At 31.3% G+C, this 21,663-nt stretch overlaps 4 protein-coding genes across 8 annotated transcripts; 2 read left to right on the top strand and 2 right to left on the bottom strand.

Moving 5' to 3' along the window:
* On the top strand, positions 557 to 2,617 carry LOC107605450. Of its 2 annotated transcripts, XR_001612520.2 has the most exons (5): positions 557 to 965; positions 1,924 to 2,073; positions 2,166 to 2,306; positions 2,338 to 2,357; positions 2,396 to 2,617. XR_001612520.2 is itself a non-coding variant. In XM_016307332.2 (3 exons), exons 1-3 carry the CDS (start codon positions 759 to 761, stop codon positions 2,241 to 2,243), a joined length of 435 nt encoding a protein of 144 aa, XP_016162818.1. In that variant the 5' UTR covers positions 557 to 758; the 3' UTR covers positions 2,244 to 2,604. The 2 variants fall into 2 exon arrangements, 1 of the variants encoding a protein (XP_016162818.1); XM_016307332.2 differs by having other exon boundaries at positions 2,166 to 2,604.
* On the bottom strand, positions 2,847 to 5,949 carry LOC107605449. Of its 4 annotated transcripts, none has more exons than XM_016307331.2 (5): positions 5,688 to 5,949; positions 5,504 to 5,599; positions 4,820 to 4,942; positions 4,022 to 4,061; positions 2,847 to 3,112 (listed from the first exon to the last, which is right to left on the bottom strand). In XM_016307331.2, the coding sequence occupies exons 1-5, from the start codon at positions 5,826 to 5,828 to the stop codon at positions 3,039 to 3,041; spliced, it is 474 nt and encodes a 157-aa protein (XP_016162817.1). In that variant the 5' UTR covers positions 5,829 to 5,949; the 3' UTR covers positions 2,847 to 3,038. The 4 variants fall into 4 exon arrangements, with proteins under 4 accessions (XP_016162817.1, XP_020960877.1, XP_020960876.1 ...); XM_021105218.1 differs by having other exon boundaries at positions 2,872 to 3,112; positions 4,017 to 4,061; XM_021105217.1 differs by lacking the exon at positions 2,847 to 3,112 and adding an exon at positions 3,184 to 3,861.
* LOC107605448 (peroxidase 46) lies at positions 13,000 to 15,852 on the top strand. The gene is made up of 4 exons (XM_016307330.2): positions 13,000 to 13,352; positions 14,362 to 14,541; positions 14,616 to 14,781; positions 15,261 to 15,852. Exons 1-4 carry the CDS (start codon positions 13,110 to 13,112, stop codon positions 15,671 to 15,673), a joined length of 1,002 nt encoding a protein of 333 aa, XP_016162816.1. The 5' UTR covers positions 13,000 to 13,109; the 3' UTR covers positions 15,674 to 15,852.
* On the bottom strand, positions 16,437 to 20,411 carry LOC107605447 (12-oxophytodienoate reductase 1). The gene is made up of 5 exons (XM_016307328.2): positions 20,224 to 20,411; positions 19,984 to 20,124; positions 19,609 to 19,739; positions 17,998 to 18,171; positions 16,437 to 17,256 (listed from the first exon to the last, which is right to left on the bottom strand). The coding sequence occupies exons 1-5, from the start codon at positions 20,289 to 20,291 to the stop codon at positions 16,667 to 16,669; spliced, it is 1,104 nt and encodes a 367-aa protein (XP_016162814.1). The 5' UTR covers positions 20,292 to 20,411; the 3' UTR covers positions 16,437 to 16,666.

The raw sequence follows: 21,663 nt of genomic DNA, 5'->3' as shown, positions 1-21,663 counted from the left end.
AAATTTAAATATCAGCAATTCATTAATTCATTAAGTAATCACAAACAAACCTTTAGATCGAGTTATATGAAAAATATTGTATCAATTCTCACTAGCGAGTAGCCACTACACCCACTAACTACTACTAGAAAGTAGAAACTATTAGCATATTTTTATTCTCTCTTAATTTTAATTTATTTTCAACAAGAACAAATTAAATAAATTTATGGATAAATAACAACCTACTGTTTATAAATTTTTGGAATTTGGATCCTCTAAAATTAAATTTTATTTGAGAGAAAAAATAATTTTTTTTATTTTTGAATAGTTTTTTTTCATATTTTTTTTGGTCTCATTTACAAAATAAATAATAAAAAATTATACTTTATCTTTTAAAGTAAAATTCAAAATTTAAAAAATTCAAATTCTAATTTTTGTATTGCTTTTTTTTATATATAATTAATTTGAATAAAAGATAATCTAAAACAAAAACGCCCAATCTATACATTTTTTCTTCTATTTTGAACCCTTTTTTTATGGGTGGGTCCCAACTTCAATTATTATAAATATCTTATTAGTCCTTGGCCTTGTGCTTGTGCATATCTTGGTCTCTGCTGCCTCCAGAACCAATGGATTCTAAGTTGCCTTTACACCACAGGAAAACACAAAAAACCATGACCTGCTACCTTGTATTTTGACCATTAAATTGATTCAAGGTCTTCTATTTCTATGTTCTCTTTTCCCTTCTCAATATCTATCCAAGAAGAAGAAACCCGAAAATGGCTACTTCTGCATCTTGTAGTAGTACTGAGTCAGCACTCATGACAAAAACATTGCAGAGTAGTAGAAGAAGGTTCAGAGCACCAATTGGTTTAAGAGTTTCTATGCCACGTAATCCAAAGCTATTCAATAGAATCCGAGCTTCTATGGTGGACTCATCTTCTGATTTTGTTAGTCGCATAGAAAAAACCTGGTTAATCTCCCAGGTACGTTTCAAATTCTTGTTTCCATCATGTGCTGCTGATGATGATAACATTAAATTAATAAATCTCATATTCCTTATTTTTTGCAAGAAAAATCTAAGTTGGTATGCTTCTGATGAATTCAATTTACATGGTTCAATTAATTAACTTATCATATAAGCAATGCTTGTCTAATCTCCAAGATGTTGTTTCAAGAGGACTTATCCCTTCACAAACCTTTTGTTTCACCCAGAACAAAGAGAGCATTTGAATTTATTCAATTTAGTAAAATAGCATGCACTTAATGAATGCCATATGTGTTCATTGTTTAGGCAACTTAGCGCCTTACAAAGTAATTACTTCTCTGTCCATTAATAACAGCTAAATTGATAAAATCAATAAAGAATGTACAACAACAATAAAGCCTTATCCTACTAAATAGGAGTCATTTACATGAATTAAACTTCGCTATCATGTCCTATTATATATCAAATTTATTTTATTTTATTTGATTGATTTTGTATCATGTTTATAATGATACTATTACATATCATGGTCTTTTGAGTTTTCCTCTGCCTTTCGCCGCCTGTCAATCTTCCATCTGATTCATCCTCCAAATTGGATTCTCTGCAAACCTTTTTCTTACACGTCCAAATCACATGAGATGAGATTCTACTATCCAATAATGAATGTGCCAATTTTATTAAATCGGACAGGTATTATTAGATGGAGGGAATAATAAAACTGCATAAGTCCCTTGGCCTAATATGCTGGTAATGTGTAATTATGAATGATGATAGTCATAGTGGTATCAATGGTTACATCAGCTATGACTTCGAAACAGCTCACCTGAAGACAAGTACAAAGGAGAAGGAATGAAGAAAACTAGCAAGGATTTTAATGTTCTAGAATATAAATTTAGTTACCTTTTTCTTATAGCTCCATGTTGGTCATTGTTCTCAAAAACTCCTGATGTTTGCAGCAACCACGGCCAATTGTTTGTTCGTCTTGCAACTCAAAGGGGCATACTGAATGCAAATGGTGTGGGGGTACTGGTTTCTTCATTATTGGTGACAAAATGCTCTGTGAAGTTCCATCGAAAAATACCAGCTGTATTATTTGCAATGGCAAGGTACATCCATGCTCAAAACTTAATTGTTTAGATCCTTAGCACTTCAATTTAGAAGAGACTCATCATGCCATTACTTTGTCATATTTTTTCAGGGATCCATGTGTTGTTCTGATTGTCAAGGAACCGGCTTTCGCGCAAAGTGGTTAGAAGAACCTCCAACTTCAAAGTAGCAAAGATACCATGGACAATGCTATGGTGCAAAGAATTGGACTTAATGAATTATACATAGTAATCTAATGGTGTAGTTTTGAATCATGATAAATGCTACTCGCTGATGATTCAAATCCATACCATTGGATTATCTTAATGCAAGTTCAACCTGGTGCATCTAAGTGGTTTCAAAACAGGCATACAACATTAAGTTGTGAGATAACAAAGTAATACATCATTAACATGTGTCTATGTTTCATGTCAAGAGGATTGTATAACTAACTAATAAGAGATGCAGCTAACCTTCAACAACAGATTATATCTGCAGTGAAAACCATATTGTTCTGCTGCTTTTGTTTTGAATTATATAATGTCTTTTACATGTTCTTGTTTCTTTTTTTTTTTTTTCTGTCTAATTCTGATTGAACTATCAGAATTTGAGTTCTATTACTAGACACAAACCTGAGCTAACTGGCACTTACATATAGTTCTAGCGGGAGATCTTGCCATGTAACAAGATTCTGTTTCCCTGAATAAGCTTTCCAACCTGTTGCACATTGGTGGCGTAATTTACATTGTCTTCATATTTTTCTATCCCAGAAAAAAGGATTTTTTAAAAAAAAGAAAAAGAAAAATGAGAATAATCAATTTAACGAAAATTGTACATGTTGCTAACATAATTGTTTTCATGTCTATAATTCCAATCCTTCACAAAGTAAGGAGTAACAACTCTGGACCAAGAGTTCTATTGATACTACAACACAAAGTTGGAGTTTGACATAAATTGCGACATCTACAACCTTCATGAAACCTGTTCAATTACTTTGAACTATTGCTGAGAAGAGCAGTTTGTTTAGATCTCCAGAATCAGCATCATGTTTTTCATCCCCTGCATCAACACATACGTGGTTACTGAGACATTTGTTTAATGCACTCATGATTTTGGAAGTAACATGCAAAAAAATATTTAAGATCACATTATGATAAGAAAAGGTGACAACTGTTATAAATATATTAACAAGAAAATAAAACTTGTCACTAATCATCTCTTCTAAAAGCTTAATTAGCTACAGAGGTCAGAGATACAACTAAGTGACATCATATATTAACATGAGAAGAAATGAGTAGGGCAAGCAGGACGAAGTTAATTGTAGGGGTGTGCAAGGCTCGGATATTTCAAAGTCCAAACTGCATCTAAATTGCAACCATCTTTTTGCGGTTTAGAAACCAAATGGCATCCACTTTTTATGAGGCAAACTGGTATGCATGCAACATCGGAAAAGAGAGGCAAAAAAATTCTGAACACATGACTTATGCAGTTCCGCAGTTGATGAGTTAAAAATAATTGCGATAAGAAGAGATAAACATAAGTGCATGAGAACTTGAATGAATGTCTTGACAATTGCTACAGTAGTAGTAGTACGGACTAGGAGAACACCAATTCCTTTGGAGAAAGCTCAAATTGTTCCTTCTTGTGGCTCAGGAACAACTGTCTCGCAAACCTTGAGCCAGAAGTGGTAACACATATTTAGACTTAAGACTCGATCATTTACTCAAACCCAAACTCCATTCTATATTTCTCTCCCTTTTCTGTTCTTGCACACTGGACAATAGTTGCTTTTATAAATTCCATCCCTCCTAACAATTTGGAAAAAATATATATATACATTTTCAATCAAAACTTCTGTTTCGAAAACACTTTCACTGTCATCTAATAAAAATTACACATCAATATTTAAATAGGCAGTCATAAATGTCAGGAAAATTGATAAACCAAAAAGCCCAAGAAATACCTTACCTATTTTGGATCTCACTTGCATTGTCCATTCCTCAATTATCTGCACAATCAGTTAAAACTTTGTAAAATTCATTGCAACTTGAAGCTTTAGGGACTAGAAAATCAATTTGCACTTGATTGGCTCAAGAAAAATATATTAACATGGAAAACAAAATTTACTCATTTCAACTTAAGAACATAACTCTGATCAAAATGATTTTCGTTCCATTCTCTATTTTCCACCTTCCGCTCTCCACCAACTCAATCACACGGAATCTTTGTTATGTTGGAGGCAGCGCAATATGAAAGATACCCAAGAACAACTTTGCTTGGGTAAAATACATGTAAGCAAAGCCTCATATTTCTTAAATATTAGTTGCTTGCTGGCAAATGGTGTAAACACTTGAAACACCACTTGGAAAATAGGCAACCATTGAGAATTGCAGAAGACGCATACAGAAATAACCATCACGCTCCACTTAGTCACCTCCAAAATGAAAAAAACTGCATTGTGAAATGATGCTTTTTCTTCCCTTATGAAATCAAAACTATCAGGGAATGCAATGATGCATGATATTTTGAAGAACTAACAGGCTAAATCCTATTGGGAAGCTACACGAACCATTATGAAATTCTCTGTAATAGATTAATGAGAAAACTACAAGAAATTTCATCACTACATCTGTTTAGAAAAAAAAGGCACAATTCACAAGCAGAATTTCATCACTTCGTCTGTTCATTGCTTTTCTTTTTCCTCTAAAAATCAAAAACACACACAAAAAAGGGCAGAAAAAACAACATACACAGAGACACAATTACCTGTTGGAAGTTAGTAAAAGCCTCATCATCTTCGCCGGTGAGGGGGATGCCCACAGATGCTTGCATGCGCTGCACTAAATTTCTGTTCTCAACCAGAGTTCTCTGAGCCTTATCAATTAAATCCTGCACAAGTGAATAAACACAATCTCACAATCTACTTCAAAAATCAAAATATCAAATATGGAACCCTTTCTATTTCTATTTACTGTCAATATCAGAAATTCACTCAATTCCAATATCTTCTCATCCTTTTAAGATCATTTGCCACAGCATCTTGACGCTGACTAATTTTACAGGCAGGGTCACGATGACAAGCGTCCTCCTATATCATATCATGATTGTCCTACAATACTAATAGCAATTCTATTCAGTAACAAAGAAAAACCAGAATTTAGGTATTTAAACATATACTAATTCAAACATCAATGAAACAAGGCATTCAAAACTCAGCGTTTATCTTAACTTGTGAAGCTTACACGAGTTTAGGTAAACTTCAATCATAAAATTGAAGTAGCAACCTAATCATCTAAACCTGTAGTGTTTACTGTTTACAAATTAAGCCAAGAGTCTGATAAGTTTGCAATCAAGTATGGCAGCATAAAAAATTGAGAAAAATTACATATCATTATAGCATTGAAATTACACAGAATAAGTTATCTATAATACTATAGAGTATAGAGAAACCTGCTTAGCAGCCAAAAGATCTTGACACTGCCCTTTCAATGTTGATATATCTTCCTGTATCTTCTTGATTCTCGAAACAAGCTTCATAGGGTTTGCCTGGAAAAAAAAATAAAATAAAGATTAAAATTAAAATTGAAGCATAAATGTGAAAAGTGCGAAGTGGAAAAGGAGTGAAAAAACGGACGTTGTCAGGGTAAAGGGTTTGGAACTCCTTTTCGAGGGAGTGGTGAACGAAGTTGAGATCGTGATTGGCTTTTCTGAAGAGGTTAAGAACACCATCTGTTGCTTGATGGCGTTGGATTTGTTGATGAAATTGGTGACCCATTATTCTCCTGTGCGGGTAGTGGGATCAAAATGTCGAAAAGTTTCAAACTTCAAATTTCTCACATACACATTCCTTAGGAGCCAACTAAATTCAAATTTTTTTTAGGAGTAATCCGACAAATAAACACGTGAATATTTATACTTCGAATAGTCCTACAAATAAAAAAGTAAGAAGAATTTTAAGTGTATCAGTCAACTAATAATTTTAACATTTGATTTCAATTATTAAGATTATTAAGATATTAATATTTTGAGTACATTTAAAAATCCTTTAAAAAAATATTAATAAAGTCTTTTAACAAAGTAGATATAGTGAAATTCTCTTCTTAGTGATCTTCTAATTGGATTATTATTCATGTTTGAGAATTCTAGGGGTGAACACGGATCGAAAATGACCAAAATTTTAATTCGATTCGCACTAAAATCATCGGATCGGATTCGATTCACACATTTATGGATTGGATATCGGATATATCCGCAAAACACAAAATTATTTTTAAATGCTTATTTTTATTAAAAAAATCAATAAAATTCATTTTTTCTATTCTTTTAAATATGTTTACTCTTAAAATAATATTAAACATATTTTTTTAAATAATAAATTAAAATAATACAAAAAATATAAAAAGAATATTTACTTATTTATTTCTTTATTTTTGCTAATATGCGGATATGCGGATACCTACACAAAATCTGCAATTCGATCATATTAATGTGCGGATCCAATCCGATCCGATAACTTTGCGGATCAGAGTTATATCCGCAATTTTTGAATCGGATTCGGATAAACACCACGAATATGCGGATTGAATCCGATTCATGAACACCTCTAGAGAATTCTATGTTTTTGATGTTGTTGGAGATTAAGAGAGGAATTATAATAAACTTGATGATCAAGGAAAATGAGCTAGGTAAGGTGGAGATAAGTGTATGTGCATATCATATGGACACACTATTTTCAAATTATCTCCAATAATTAGTGTAGAATATCTTATTAATTTAAATTAAGTTGTTCACGTTTGTTATTCTAACATATTTTATTGGTATTTTTTTTAAAAATTAATGTCTAAAATATAAAATTTTTAAGAGTTTATTTATCATTTTACTGTTTTTTAAATAAATACCCAATTCAATTCAATACTGGTTTATTTTCTTGAAGGAGAAGGCAATTCCTATTAAAAGAATATATATATTTTGGTTTTTAACAAAATTATTTCGCGACAATACAATCTTTCTATTAAAAAGGTAATAAAAATTAGTATTGTGAGACTTTTATTTATAATTTGTTTGGGTTTTAAATCACCAAAAAAAATTTTATAATAAAATCAATTACTATCACCACTATCACTGTCTTTCTCATTATTATCGTTATAATTTCTATTTCTGCTATTTTAATTATGTAGTCATATCTTGATATGATTATTATCTCCTTTACTATCATGAACACTGAAAGTAACACTTTTAACCTCATCATTCTCTTCTCTTATTTTTTGTACGATGTTAATTTTTTTTAAAGATTTTCGTATTATAATTACTTTTTCTTTTTGTCACATCACTTCTGATAATTATTATTTTTCACTTAAGTACTTTATTACTACTAGTGAAAGAATTTTACAAAATTAGTTCCTGTTACTATTTAATATTTTTTAACAGAAGGCTTGTGTTATTCTAAAATAAATTTGTTATGAGCCAAAATGTCTCTTTTATTTTACGGAGATCACATTATTTTTTGAAAAAAATAGACAAAAAGCAGTTTGGGATGTTTACTTTATTTTAGGTATAATACGAGCCAAAGGCCAAAATAGTCATTCGTCTTCGTATTCACCTCTATAGTTTTTTGGCGAGATCTAGTCGCATGGGAAGAACAAAATCTGGTGACATAAGAGTTTTGCTCCTTTGAATTATTGGGCGAATTCCTTGGCATATATATGACAGCTATGCATGTCAACCTATATAAAAGAAGAAAAATACTATTTGTACGTTAAAATCAGCCATTAAAATTAATCACCAATATATTTATATATAAATATATGTATAATTTAATTTATTTTTAATATATATTTATATTCTAATATATATTTTATACTAATGGCTGATTTTGATATAGACGGAACAAAACCTACCTCCTCAAGATAAGGTACTAATGTTCAAGTAAATTCTTATTCCTCTTGAAACAAAGACATGTTAAAGATTATGTTTAAGAAAATAAACAATAATAGGAGTATAATTCAAATAAATTTTTTAATTACAATAATCAACTCTACCCACATAGGCATAAACTTTTTACCACTCTAGCATATTTTTTACTAGGAATATAATAACTCTTTAACACTAAAAATAAACTAAACATGCGTGCATATAATTTTCACATAAAAAAAGTGTAAATTTCTAAATAAATTCTAGGGCAATTTTCCAAAATAAAATGATTGGATGAAAGCTTTACCAAATTACAACATTTGGAATTTGGTTACCATTTTGCGTTGAATCAATTTATATAGAAACCGTGGGAGCCAACCACGGATTCCAGATGCACATAAACCGTGGGAGGCAGCAAGGTTTTATGAGTTGGAAATGCACAATGTAAACCGTGGTAGGCAGCCACGGTTTACACTATGTGCGAGGATTTTTCCGTTGGTTAGTGCGGATGCTGCAGTACCGATCAAGGTCTTGCAACAAGCGACTGAAGCTGATTACGGCTTCAAACCCAGTTACCGGAAGGTTTGGAAAGCAAAACCCGAAACCGCTCATGGAACCATGTGTAGCACACTGTCATCTGCTTCACTTTATTCTGCGGAGGTAACTCCCCAAACAGCTCACGGAACCACACCCATGCCGGTCTTCCATTTTCCATGAAATTCTCAAACTCACTAAGGCACCCACTCACAGGCTCACCATCAATCGGTAAACCCAGCTGATAGGCCACGTCCTCCAAGGTGACCGTACACTCCCCAAAGGGCATGTGAAATGTGTGGGTCTCAGGACGCCACCTCTCAATGAATGCGCTAAGTAGAGGCTCATCAACCCAGAACCACTGACTGTTCAGCCTAGCCAAGTGATATAAGCCCGCCGTCTCTAGATACGGTATGATACGCTCGTGTAAAGGCATATTCTATTGTCTTCTCACACCACTAATAACCCTAGCAGGCTGTAAAAAGAAAGATAGCGAACTCTCAACAGACAACAATAGCAACAATTTACAGTAATATCAATAAAAAACCCTAAGCATAACAACAATAGAGAAAATAACACTAACAATACTACTAACACGTAAACCTAAAAAATTATTTCTGCCAACAATATAAATTACAAATTCAATAAATATAAAATACTCACTATCATGATAACAGCAAAAAATTCTATTATAACTGTTAAAATATTAATTTAACATTTACCATTAATGATAAGAACATTAAACAAAAAATAATAATAAAAAGCCGGTTTAACCAACCTCTTGGTCGATAAATCCAGCCACATGCGCAACGCGGTTTAACCGGTACATCCGGTCTTCTTCTTCCATCGGTTCTCCACTAAACCGGTTCAACTTCTCAAACCAGCAACTTAACAAAAAAAATTTTTTTTCCTCTCTCACCCACCAACCTTCCCCTCACTCACAAAACTCACAAATGATCCGCCCTCACCAGCCACGGCTTTGCTATTTATACTACTCACTCATAAACCGTGGCTGCCTCTAGTGGTTTATGTTCGAAAGCATTTACTCATAAACCGTGGCTGCCTACCACGGTTTACATACAAAATGGTTTGATCATAAAACCTCCCTACCTCCCACGGTTTATGTGCATTTGGAATCCGTGGTTGGCTCCCACGGTTTCTATATAAATTGATTCAACGCAAAATGGTAACCAAATTCCAATTGTTGTAATTTGGTAAAGCTTACATCCAATCATTTTAATTTGGTAAATTGCCCTAAATTCTAACCACACTAAAAAAAACTTCTTTTACTAACAATAATCTCAACCTAAACTAACATAACTGAACTAAACATGCATATAAATTGTATAAATTATAACTCATATTGCTTGCTTTTAATCTATCTATACACTACCAAAAAGAAGAAGTTTAGCCATGAAAAAATTTGTGGCTAAATTCCAAAAAAACTATGGCAATTATGCTTTTGCAACAAATGAACATCTGTGGCTAAAGAGGGCAACGCGTTTTTAGTTAGCCACGCCTTTTACTCCAATAGCCACGGTTTTAACATCCGTGGAGACATTTTGTTAACCACAATTTTAACACGTTTAGATACACTCTTTTCCGTGACAAAATAAAACATACTTTACCTGTGACAAAATTGACCAAGCCAGACTTTTTTGCCACACTTTTTTTCGTGGCTAACGATAGAAGTTAAATTAAAAAAAAATATCATAATAAAAATGCTCTTTAATATAAAATTACATTATATAATATTAAAAAAATTAATCACATTCCTATATGTATTATCTATAGTATAAAAATATAAAATTAACAAATACTTAGTATTAAAAAGCAAATATCCTAGATTAATGGATTTAATGTTAAAAAAATATTCAAATAAAACTATTACAAAATAAATATCAAACTTTGCTAAAATGATACAAATCTTGAAAGTACCAAAATAATGAATTTATCAAGCTCTCCATTTCTTGTTACACAGATAATCCACATGCAAAAATATTTCTAGGTAAATAGTAAAAAATACACATAACTTCGGCCACTAAATTATACACCACTGAATTATACACCCTGTCGATACTCCAGTTGCTTTGTGTACTCCAATCAAATCTGTTAAGCAACATAGAGATCAAGAATTAAACTAAAAAATTAATAGGCCATGATTTGACTCCTTCAAAGATGATAAAAAAATTAAGGTACAATACTTACTTCTCGGATGTAATTTGCAACTGCTTTGCGGCCTTCAATTGTCAGTTGCATCTATCTACAACCAGAAACAAAAGAAAGAATGCACGTTGGAATAAAAAAAAAAAAAGTCTAAAACTAACTTTCATTGTTGACTAAAAGAAATATAAAAAACAAAATGATATCATGAAAATCTTCTTCGCGATTCGGGTTTACAGATAGAATTCTGATTCCACCGATTTTGCTTGCTTCTTCGGCGACTCAAACTGACGGTACTCGAACCGCAAATCATGGACCCTGCTCTTTCACAAAACCTAAACAGGAACGTCTTAAGCGAATTGCTCTGAAAGTTAGCTGAATTGATCTGAGTGCAGGAGTTAAAAAATTACGATCTGTAGAAACGGAAGAAAATGTTATTAGTAAAAGGGGTTAGCTGCATGTTATCAAACTTAATCAATTGCAGAAGCTAACAAATAGGAATTTTGGGAACAGTGGGAAGGAGTTATTGTTAAGACTGGGTGAGTGGGCTACTTAATAAAAGTTGCGCTTAACATTGCTGCTCAAAATTTCATTCATCTTATTAGACATGTTAATTTGAATTTTGTTTAGTGAAGTAACTGTAACTTTTTAATTTAGAGTAAAATTTAATTTTAATAAAAAAATATCAAATTGTAAAATTTATAACTTTAAACTATATTTCAAAAATTTCACATACTAATTAGAATTTAGAATTTTTACTCGTTGAATTTAAAAAAAAAATGGCATCAGTAAAAATTAAAATAAATAAACTTAAAACTTAAGAATTTGATACCTTTAAATTGAAAAAAAAAAAAGTGTACATAAAATATTGCCATAAATTAATAGTGAGTAATTAAATAATGAATAATTAAATTAGTTATTATTTCAATCAATCATAGTTAGTATCTTTTACTTTCCAAAATTAGTTAGAACTATTTTATCAAAGATAAATATGTACTCTTTTTATAAGTACTCTTTTTATAATTTTAACATTTATTTTCAATTGAATCATTTTATTCTATCACCAAAGTCTCTAAATAATACATACGATAAAATTGGACACTGAAACTGACCAAAAAAAACACGCACAAAAAAATATAACAACTAAAAAATATAAATATTGAAATTGTATGTATATAATTTAGTTTTTTTGGTTACATTACAATCTGATTTAGTAATAATTAATGAATAATACAACCACGTTAAAAAACTACTATTAAATCAAAAAGGAAAAATTAATCAAATCAGCGCATAGCTAATACTAAATAAAAAAAAACACATAACCAAATTTAAGGATCATACGAAATGAGAAAATTGCATATCATCAACAACATCTAAAATTAAACCATTAACATACTTTATTAATTTTTCATGGCAGCACTCAAAAGGAGGGAGAAGAATTCAACAATTGAAGAATTGGAAAAGCCTGCACCTGATAAATTGAATTTACCTTAAGTTACAGTTTAAATTTTGAAAAAGTATAAACTGCATAAAAATATTTTGAGAGGGATGGAGGACAAAACCAAATTAAACGTAGAATTTGAAAGTGAAAATGGTTCGATTTTGCCACGGTAATCATTGAATCTGTGGTCATTGTAGAACTCATCTCAAGTTAGCCACGAATAAACAAAATTGTTAAAAATTTTCACAACATTTGACAACGGAAATACAAGACGTTGCAAGTGATTACCATGATCATATAAATTTGCCACTCTTTTTAGTTCGTGGGTATCTTTTTTTTGGTAACGTTCGTGTTTCTGGTAGTGTATGTCAATTAACTTAGAACAAGGATGAAAGCTAAGCAATGATACCTTACAATTTTGCCTAACTCTGCTTGGAGTTGTGCCAATGCCTCCTCTTCAACCAATAGCTCACGCAACTTAACTTTAAATTTGTAAAAACAATTATTTAAATTTTTAGGATAAATAACATAAATACATTAATAAATAAAGAGGTCACTTCGATAAAGACATTAAAAATGTCTTTTTTTTTTTTAAAGACGTTTATATGTGTCATGATATTATTGGACATCTTTATTAAATCAGTTAATAATTTATTTTTTAATAAACCAGAACAAAATCGGTTTATTATAGTAACAATAATAAACCCAATTATCTATATTATCATTATTAGATCCGATTTGATCCGATCGATTTACACAATCTAATTAAACAGACAAGTTAACTGCCACTTGAAAAATCCAAGTTGGTTAAATAATGGTAAAGCTGAAAATGCATTAGTGCATGACCAAATGGGAACTGTATGTCACAAAGTTGATCCAAACCACAATAAATGTAGCCTTAAATAGAATCATCAACCTCCTTGACAGATTCTGTTGTATGATTGCATCTCTTTATCAAGTGAGACACTCTATTCTGTGCACAAGTTGTACCACAAATAAAATAAGTCTATGGAGACAACAAGAGCAGTGGTGTTAACCAATGTTATTATTGCCGTGTCTTCACTTTTTATAGTGGTGTTGTTTTTAGTTGGATCTGTTTCAGGAGGTGGTAGCCTCTTCTTCAATTTCTATGGAAATTCATGTCCAGGTGTAGAGTTTGTTGTGAGAAATGCAGTCACCTCTTCCTCTTCTTCTGATGCTTCAATTCCTGGAAAGCTTCTTCGCTTGCTTTTCCATGATTGTTTTGTAGAGGTTAGTGAATTAGTAAGTAAAATAGACTTGATTTTACTCTTTTAATTTAGAGGAAAGTGACAAATAAATATATATCAATTTATATTTTGGACAGATTAATCTCTAAAAAAAAGTATTAATAAATTTTTTTAGAATACCATAATATACTATATTTAAATTAGTCTCTATGATTAAAATAAAATGTCTTAATTTAAATCAATTTGTCCATGTTTATTATCCTAAAACACTTTATTAGTATTTTTTTTAGAGACTAATCTAATCCGAAACAATCTCAAGGATTTATTTGTCACTTTACTCTTTAATTTAATTTAAATCACTCCAAAATTTAAACTTAATTACAAAAAGAATCACTGAGTCTAACTAATTCATTTATTTGGTTAGAGTTTAGGTCAAAGATATATACTATATATACTTATATAGCTAGCTCTCCTATATACTTTAATTTATTTTTTCTTTTTAATTAATTAAGAGGAATAAGTGATGAACTACTTAAAAGTTAAAATAACTATGCCTTGTGGCAATCATATTTTAGTACCCCTATTTGGAAGAGAAGCTTCCTAGCAATCCGTTCCTTTTATTTTCTTCATTATTATTTAATGCAATGATGGAATTCCAAGTAATTTTGCAGCTAATGAGGTTCTATTTATGTTATTATGAGTTGAAGTGGTCACATCGACATGTTTTTTAATTTATTTAATTAATTTATTTGACCTAATTTTCAATAACATCCTTGTAATTTCAAACATTTTATTTATTTATTTATTTTTACTAAAGATAGGAGACTCGAACCCGTGACCTCTTAGATGAGTATGAAGAGATTATGTCATTTGAGTTATAACTCATTGGTTTCAAACATTTTAATTAATTAGCTATATTTTTATAAAAAAATGTAATTAAGTCTCCAAAGCGATATTTCAACTTTACAAATTTATTTAACGTAAAAAACTTACCAACCATCTTTACTATGACATAGAAGTAGAAGAATTATTTATGGTATATATAATTGCAGGGATGTGATGCATCTTTGATGCTAAGAGGGAATAATACAGAGCTTAGTGATCCTGCAAATAGATCCATTGGAGGACTTTCAGTTATAGATTTGGCAAAAAGGGACCTTGAGATGTTGTGTCCTCAAACAGTTTCTTGTGCTGACATAATTGCTCTGGCTGCTAGAGATGCTGTTGCAATTGTAAGTGCTTATTATATCTTCATTACAATATTATTATTATTGCTAATTAATGATTCATTATTTTGAGAACACAGACAGGTGGACCTATGATTCCAATTCCCACAGGTAGAAGAGATGGAGTGGTCTCAGTTGTTTCCAATGTCAGACCCAATATTGTGGACACAAGTTTCACTATGGATCAGATGATTAATCTCTTCTCCACTAAAGGATTGTCCTTAATTGATCTACTTGTTCTTTCAGGTGCATTTTCAATTTCTATTTTCTCTGCTACTTCTCTTTCATATATAATTTACAACTATAGTTACTTTGGTTAGGTAGAAAGAATTGAAATATTAATGCCTTGTAGAGTTGCAGATGAGAAACAACACACCACATTTATTAGAATCACTCCTTTCCAGTTGGTACCATGCATGTTTTCCATTATATATAGTAGCTTTGAATTTTCAAACCCAACTTATTTTAACTATAAAGTATAAAGTATAAACCATTGCATTATAATGAATCATCTTAGAATTTTGTCTGCTCAGTACCATTTATCCCTCAATGCATTAACTATTTTGGCCCACTATTGTTTATCAAGTTCTCTACATTTTTTAATGCAATAACTGAAGTTTCTAGTGACAAATAATAGCCATGCTCGATGTATACAAAAAAAAAATCACTAAATCAGTTATCTGTATAAAATACATGTTAAAAACGCTTTCGCTTTGCGCTTGCAGGAGCTCACACCATTGGAGCAGCTCATTGCAGCTCCATTCGAAGTCGGTTCCAAGAAACCTCCAATGGAAAATTTACCCTGATTGACAAAACCCTTGACAGTAACTATGCCAATGATCTTATTCAACAGTGTCCAACAGGTGTAAGCCCTTCAGTGACAGTGAACAATGATCCTGAAACATCATTGGTGTTTGACAACCAATACTACAGGAACCTTATGAACAACAAAGGGTTGTTCCCATCTGATTCTGCATTGTTGATTGATGGCAGAACAAGGAAGCTAGTTGAGGATTTGGCAAATGATCAACAACTTTTCTTTGAGAGTTGGGGCCAGTCATTTTTGAAGCTCACAAGTATTGGAGTTAAAACTGGTGATGAGGGTCAGATTAGAAGATTTTGCGGAGCAACTAATTAATTAATGTATTGCATAATATGCAACTATGGCACAACTGAAGAATTTTCTTCATGTAGAGGTTTTATTGCTTTCTTAATTATTTATTCTAGTTTGATGTATTTGTTTTGAATCTGTGCATAAGGAATATTTTAAATAATTCTTATCAAATAATGGCAAATAGGATTGGGTTGTCTTCCTTATTTTTACTGCAAAAATATTATATACATACTAAAAATCCAATAACAAATTCAGTGGTCTTCTCTTCTTTATTGACATCATTACTCATTAGTCATTACACAACATAACAGAGTTGAAACCCATATTGCCCCTGAAATTTTCGACTAGCCTCAATTTCGACCCCCAAATTTATAGTTACCCAATTAACACCTCCAAATATTGGATTGTGCCCCACGCTTGCCTCTGTAGCTATCTCCGTTAACAGAGATTTGATGTGGCAAGTTAAGTTGACAGAGTGTGTATCCACGTGGCACTCAACTTGCTAGAAGGATGTGTGCTGAGTGAATGACGTGGCAAAAGTTGAATGAACTCAATTTGCAGCCCTCTTTTTCCAATATGTTTAAGACTTTGCTTGAGAAATTGAGTTCATTCAACTTTTGCCACGTCATTTACTCATCACACATCCATTCTAGCAAGTTGGGTGCCACGTAAATACACATTCTGTCAACTTAACGTGCCATATCAGATCTCCATTAATGGAGATAGCTACATGGGCAAACGTGGGTCACAATCTAATATTTGAGAGTGTTAATAGGGTAACTATAAATTTGGGGGTCGAAATTGAAGCCCGGTCGAAAATTTTCAGGGCCAAAATGAGTTTCAACTCCAACATAACATAAACTTCTCTCTGACTTGAGAAAGAGGTGCATCTATAGAAACAGCCTGTGAAAAATATAAAAAATCTTGTTTTTTTTTTTTTCGAAATTTAACTAATTTGTCAATTTATTCGAAAATAATTAAATCCGACGATAATAAGCGAATTTCTAGCTATACATTCTACTGAAGAAATGGATAGTCAGTATAACCAACAACAGGATCAGGAGTGTAGAATGTCTCTCTATTATACTTGTTGAGAGGAGCATCATTAATTGCAAACCTCTCTGGCAAATCTGGATTAGCCAAGAACAGACGGCCATAAGCAACAAGATCTGCTCTATTTTGAGCAATTGCATCAATCCCACCTTGTTGATCATAGCCTCCAGCAGCAATGAAAGTGCCATTGAAGGCCTTTCTCATTGGCACCAAGCTGTGTGGACATTGAGTACTTATTTCAAGCACATTCTTCATTCTTGGTTCTACCATGTGACAATATAGAATGTTGTATTTGTTTAATTCATTAACAATGTAGAGTCCAAGTTTCTTTGGGTTGGAATCTTCACTATCTGCAAAGTCTGCAAAAGGTGAGAGCCTAATTCCAACTCTGTCTGCACCTATCTCGTTTACAATGGCCTCGAGAACTTCCAACGTGAATCGACAACGGTTCTCCAGAGATCCGCCATATTCGTCTGTACGGTCATTCACTTGGTCTTTCATGAATTGCTCTAGCAAATACCCATGTGCTCCATGGATTTCAACCCCATCAAACCCTACAATTTACATCAGCATGAAAACATTGCACTTATTATTGGACTAATTTATAAGGTGAACCTTCACGTCCATTTGTCTTCATGTTAAGTTCATAATTGAGAACTTAGACGATAATCTAATTAGACTTATCAAATCATCTAACTATGTGAGTTTCCATTGCATAGCATGTTCATGTTTGTCTTGAAAAATATGATATCAATTATTAAATTAATTGTAGGGGTGCTCATGGATTCGATCTGATCCGCATATCAGCGGTATTTATCCGAATCCGATTCAAAAATTGCGGATATAGATCCGATTCGCAAGGCTTTCGAATCGGATTGGATTGCGAATTTTGTGTTGGTATCTGCATATTCGCGTCTCCGCAAAAATAAAGAAATAAATAAGTAAATTTTTTTTTATGTTTTATTTCAACTAATAATTATCATATATGTTGTATTATTTTAATTTATTATTTAAGAAAAGTATTTTAATATTATTTTAAGAGTAAATATATTTAAAAGAATAGAAAAAATAAATTTTATTGATATTTTTTAATAAAAATAAAATATATCCGATATCCGATCTTATCCAACCTTAAAAATTGCGGATATTGGATCCGATCCGATGATTTTAGTGTGGATCGGATCGAAATTTTGACCATATCCGATCCGCATTCACCCCTAATTAATTGACGACTTTTAACTATTATTTTTACATAAAAATATTTTCACATGAATAATCGCTTTAAACTAAATTACCTGCTTCTATAGCATTCCTTGCAGCAAGTCTGAAGTCATTAACAATATGAGGGATTTCATCGGTCCTAAGACGCCTTGGTGGTGTGTACTGAGCTTCATTACCATCATTACGAAATTGTGGTTTGAGGGGCTTGTCTGTTGAAGAAATTGGAGCCTCTCCATTTGGTTGATAAGCTGTAATTGCCAAAATTACACAACAAAATGACGGATTGTTATGTTTATTTGTTTATTTTGTGAGCAGAGAATGATATACATTGAGAAAAACAGAGACATTATAGTTAAAAATATTAAGCGTACATCAAAATTAACTTTCAGTTTATTTGTGTATAAATATATATTTGTAGTTTAATTTATTTTAACGTATATTTTATATTTTAATATATATTTTACATTGATAACTAATTTTGCACATTTAACATTTTTGTTAAAAATATATGAGAAGAAAAACTTGGTGAATAAATTATTTTTGTAACAATAATATTAAAAAAATAATATCTAAAATTACCGCATATAAGATAATATTTATAATTTTATACATATAGCATGTGTAATTACATAATATCACCATATCTTTTATACAAAAATGAAACCTTTAATAAAAGACACAGTTCTCACATCTCCTTAGGCATTTCAAACTTAATAAGTTCAGCTATCTCTAGAAGGTTAGGGGTGTGTTTGGGAAATCCGTTGGAATGGCAGAAGCACGTTTAAATTTCTTGAAAGTTTCAATTTTTGGTTTGGCAAATTTTTTTCTCTTGAACGCATAAGTGATTTTGCTGCCAAAACTACGTTTACAAGAAGCAACTATTTTAGCTTCTGCATTTTCTTAACGGGCTTTTGGCCATAGATATTAACCATTTATTTACCTTTTACCAACTTTATCCTTTATATATGTTATTGTTTGACATTATACACTTTTATAATTGTAATTTTTGTGTATTATGTTTGTTATTATCTTTTTATAATATGATTTATTGATTCTATTAGATAAAGTAAATTAAATAAAAAATTAACTGTAAATAATAATAATAGTAAAAAATTATAACATACTAAAAAAAGAGTACTAAAAATACTAAAAATATATTATATAAAAAGATCATTAAGAACTTTCAAATTTGTTTCAATCATTATAAAGTAAATATTTAATTTTTTTATTATTTTCAGTACTATCTTTTATAATTGTAATTCTCCTATACTATGTTTTTTAAATTTGTTTCAATCACTATAAAGTAAATATTTAATTTTTTTTATTATTTTCAGTACTCTCTTTTATAATTGTAATTCTCGTATACTATATTTTAAGTTGATGTCCATTTTAGTAATTTTTTATCTAAAAGTGATTTTAAATGGTACAAGCCAAACAACATTTATTTTACTATAATTTATTTTGATACAAAAATTAACAAACATAAATCACTTTTAACACAAACTTACTTTTGATCAAAATCAAGTTTGCAAAATAAATTTTATGCAAACTCCCGTCTACAAACTGTAATCAAAACACACACTAGAAAGTAGATACATCATACATACATGCCCAAGTTAATTAATGTTAGTCTAAGAAGGTGGGTAAGAAAATTTTTAGACAGAAAGTTAAAATGAGGAAAGTACCTGAACTTGATACCCTTCCAACATGCCAAAGCTGACAAAAGAATGTTGCACCTTTGGCATGAACAGCATCCACAATGGGTTTCCATGCTTCTACTTGCTCTTTCGTCCATATGCCCGGTGTGTGCAACGCCCTTCATTTCACCATTATTATTCATTATTCATATATTTAAATATACAAATATATTTAAGTTTTTGATTAACTAAAAAAACAAAAGCCTTTTTTTCTTTCTAAAACGCGAGATATCTAAGTTTTTTCGAAAGACCAATTTGTTCTTGTATATTTTGAACAGAAAGACTTAAATATCTCATATTTTAAAAAATTAAGAACGTTTTTATATTTTTAATTAGTCAAAAATAAAGTTAGAAAAGAAATACCCTTGAGCGGTGTTAGAGACTCCAGTAGCTTCAGTTATCAAAAAGCCTCCCTTAGAAGCTCTCTGGGAGTAATACAATACAGCATGGGATTGTGGAACATTGTCATAAGATCTCTGTCTTGTCAACGGTGCCAAAACAACTCTGAAATTACAAAATATTATTTTAATGTTAAACCTTAACTTGCTAAGTAAAAAGAAAACACATTATTAATAAGAGAAGAAGATTCTTATTATGACATACCTATGGGAAAGATTGAATTTGCCCATTTTGTAAGGAGTAAGAAGAGGAATCACTGGAGCTTCACCCATTCTAATAATAATTAATTAGTTTCTGTGATATAATAATGTTGTTTATATGTTGGGAATAAAGCAAGATATCTGAACTCCAACATTAATAAGCCATTTATTTATAGAGAGTAAAGTGAAGGGAGTGGACCAGTTCTAAAAGGATCCAAATATTTATACAACATTATGATTCAAAATTAGAGTTAAACCCTATTTTGGTTCTGAGATTGGCAGGTTGTACTAATTTGGTCCCTGACTTTTCAATTGTTATAATTTGATCCTCGAGATTCAAAAAAGTGCACCAATATAGTTCCTCGTATATCTTTCGTCGCTGGAATTCAACACTATTAATAGTGTAGCTCAAGTCTTGTCACGTTAGACATATTAAAACGACGTCGTATGCGTTTTGGCGTTAAAGAATGCACCAAATGACGTCGTTTGAGGGTTTGAATAATACTAAAACATTATATCCCTCCCTTTTGATATTGTTCAAACCCTAAAATGACATTATTTAGTGCTTTACTCTTTTAGCATCAAAACGTGTACAGCATCGTTTTAATATGTCTAACATGGTAAGACTTGAGCTATCTCACTAACGACGTTAAAGAGGGACTACATTGGTGCACTTTTATCTGGAGGGCCAAAGTGTAGCAATTGAGAAGTCAGGACCAAATCAGTGCAACTCGCTAATTTTAGGGACTAAAATAGGGCTTAACCCTCAAAATTAATCATAATTATTTATTTTTATCTATATTTTATTTTTTTTTTTTTTGTTTCCCACGGTATCCCCCAACCCGGCAGGTCAAGGACTAATCCGTCGCGGTACTGAGCTCCATTTAAGGGTTTGCCGCTGGCCAATGGATTGCTGCATGCACAAGGCGGAATTCGAACCCCCAACACTTGCTTAAGCGGACTAATTAGCTAATCACTAGACCAACCCAACTTGGTTATTTTTATCTATATTAATTTGAGATTATGTGGATAAAATATAATTATATTATATTTAAAAAACGTAAAAGATATTCCGAAACAATTATTATGATGGCTTTGTTGCTAGTTGCTAATAATAGAATAGGATGATGTCGGCCATTACGCACAATCACAACCACCAGGTTTGACACTTAGTTTAGCAGCCATTCGAAAGGCAACGACTTTAGTGAATTAGTGGGGCAATTTCAAACTGGATGGCTTTTTGCCTTTTTTGGACTGAAAAAAAGTCAAAACATCTTGACGAGCAGAACATATTATTTTTAATTAGTACTTTTTTATATCAATACTTTTAGATATCAGTTTAATTGTTTTAATTTAATAGTTTAATAATATATTTTTAAATGTTATTGATTAATTATTAACAAAAAATAATAATAAAAAGTTTTAAACAACGACAATTATCTCA

This window comes from Arachis ipaensis, chromosome B06, assembly GCF_000816755.2.
Source record: "Arachis ipaensis cultivar K30076 chromosome B06, Araip1.1, whole genome shotgun sequence".
NCBI lineage: Eukaryota > Viridiplantae > Streptophyta > Magnoliopsida > Fabales > Fabaceae > Arachis > Arachis ipaensis.
This window is presented reverse-complemented; position numbering and strand designations above follow the sequence as displayed.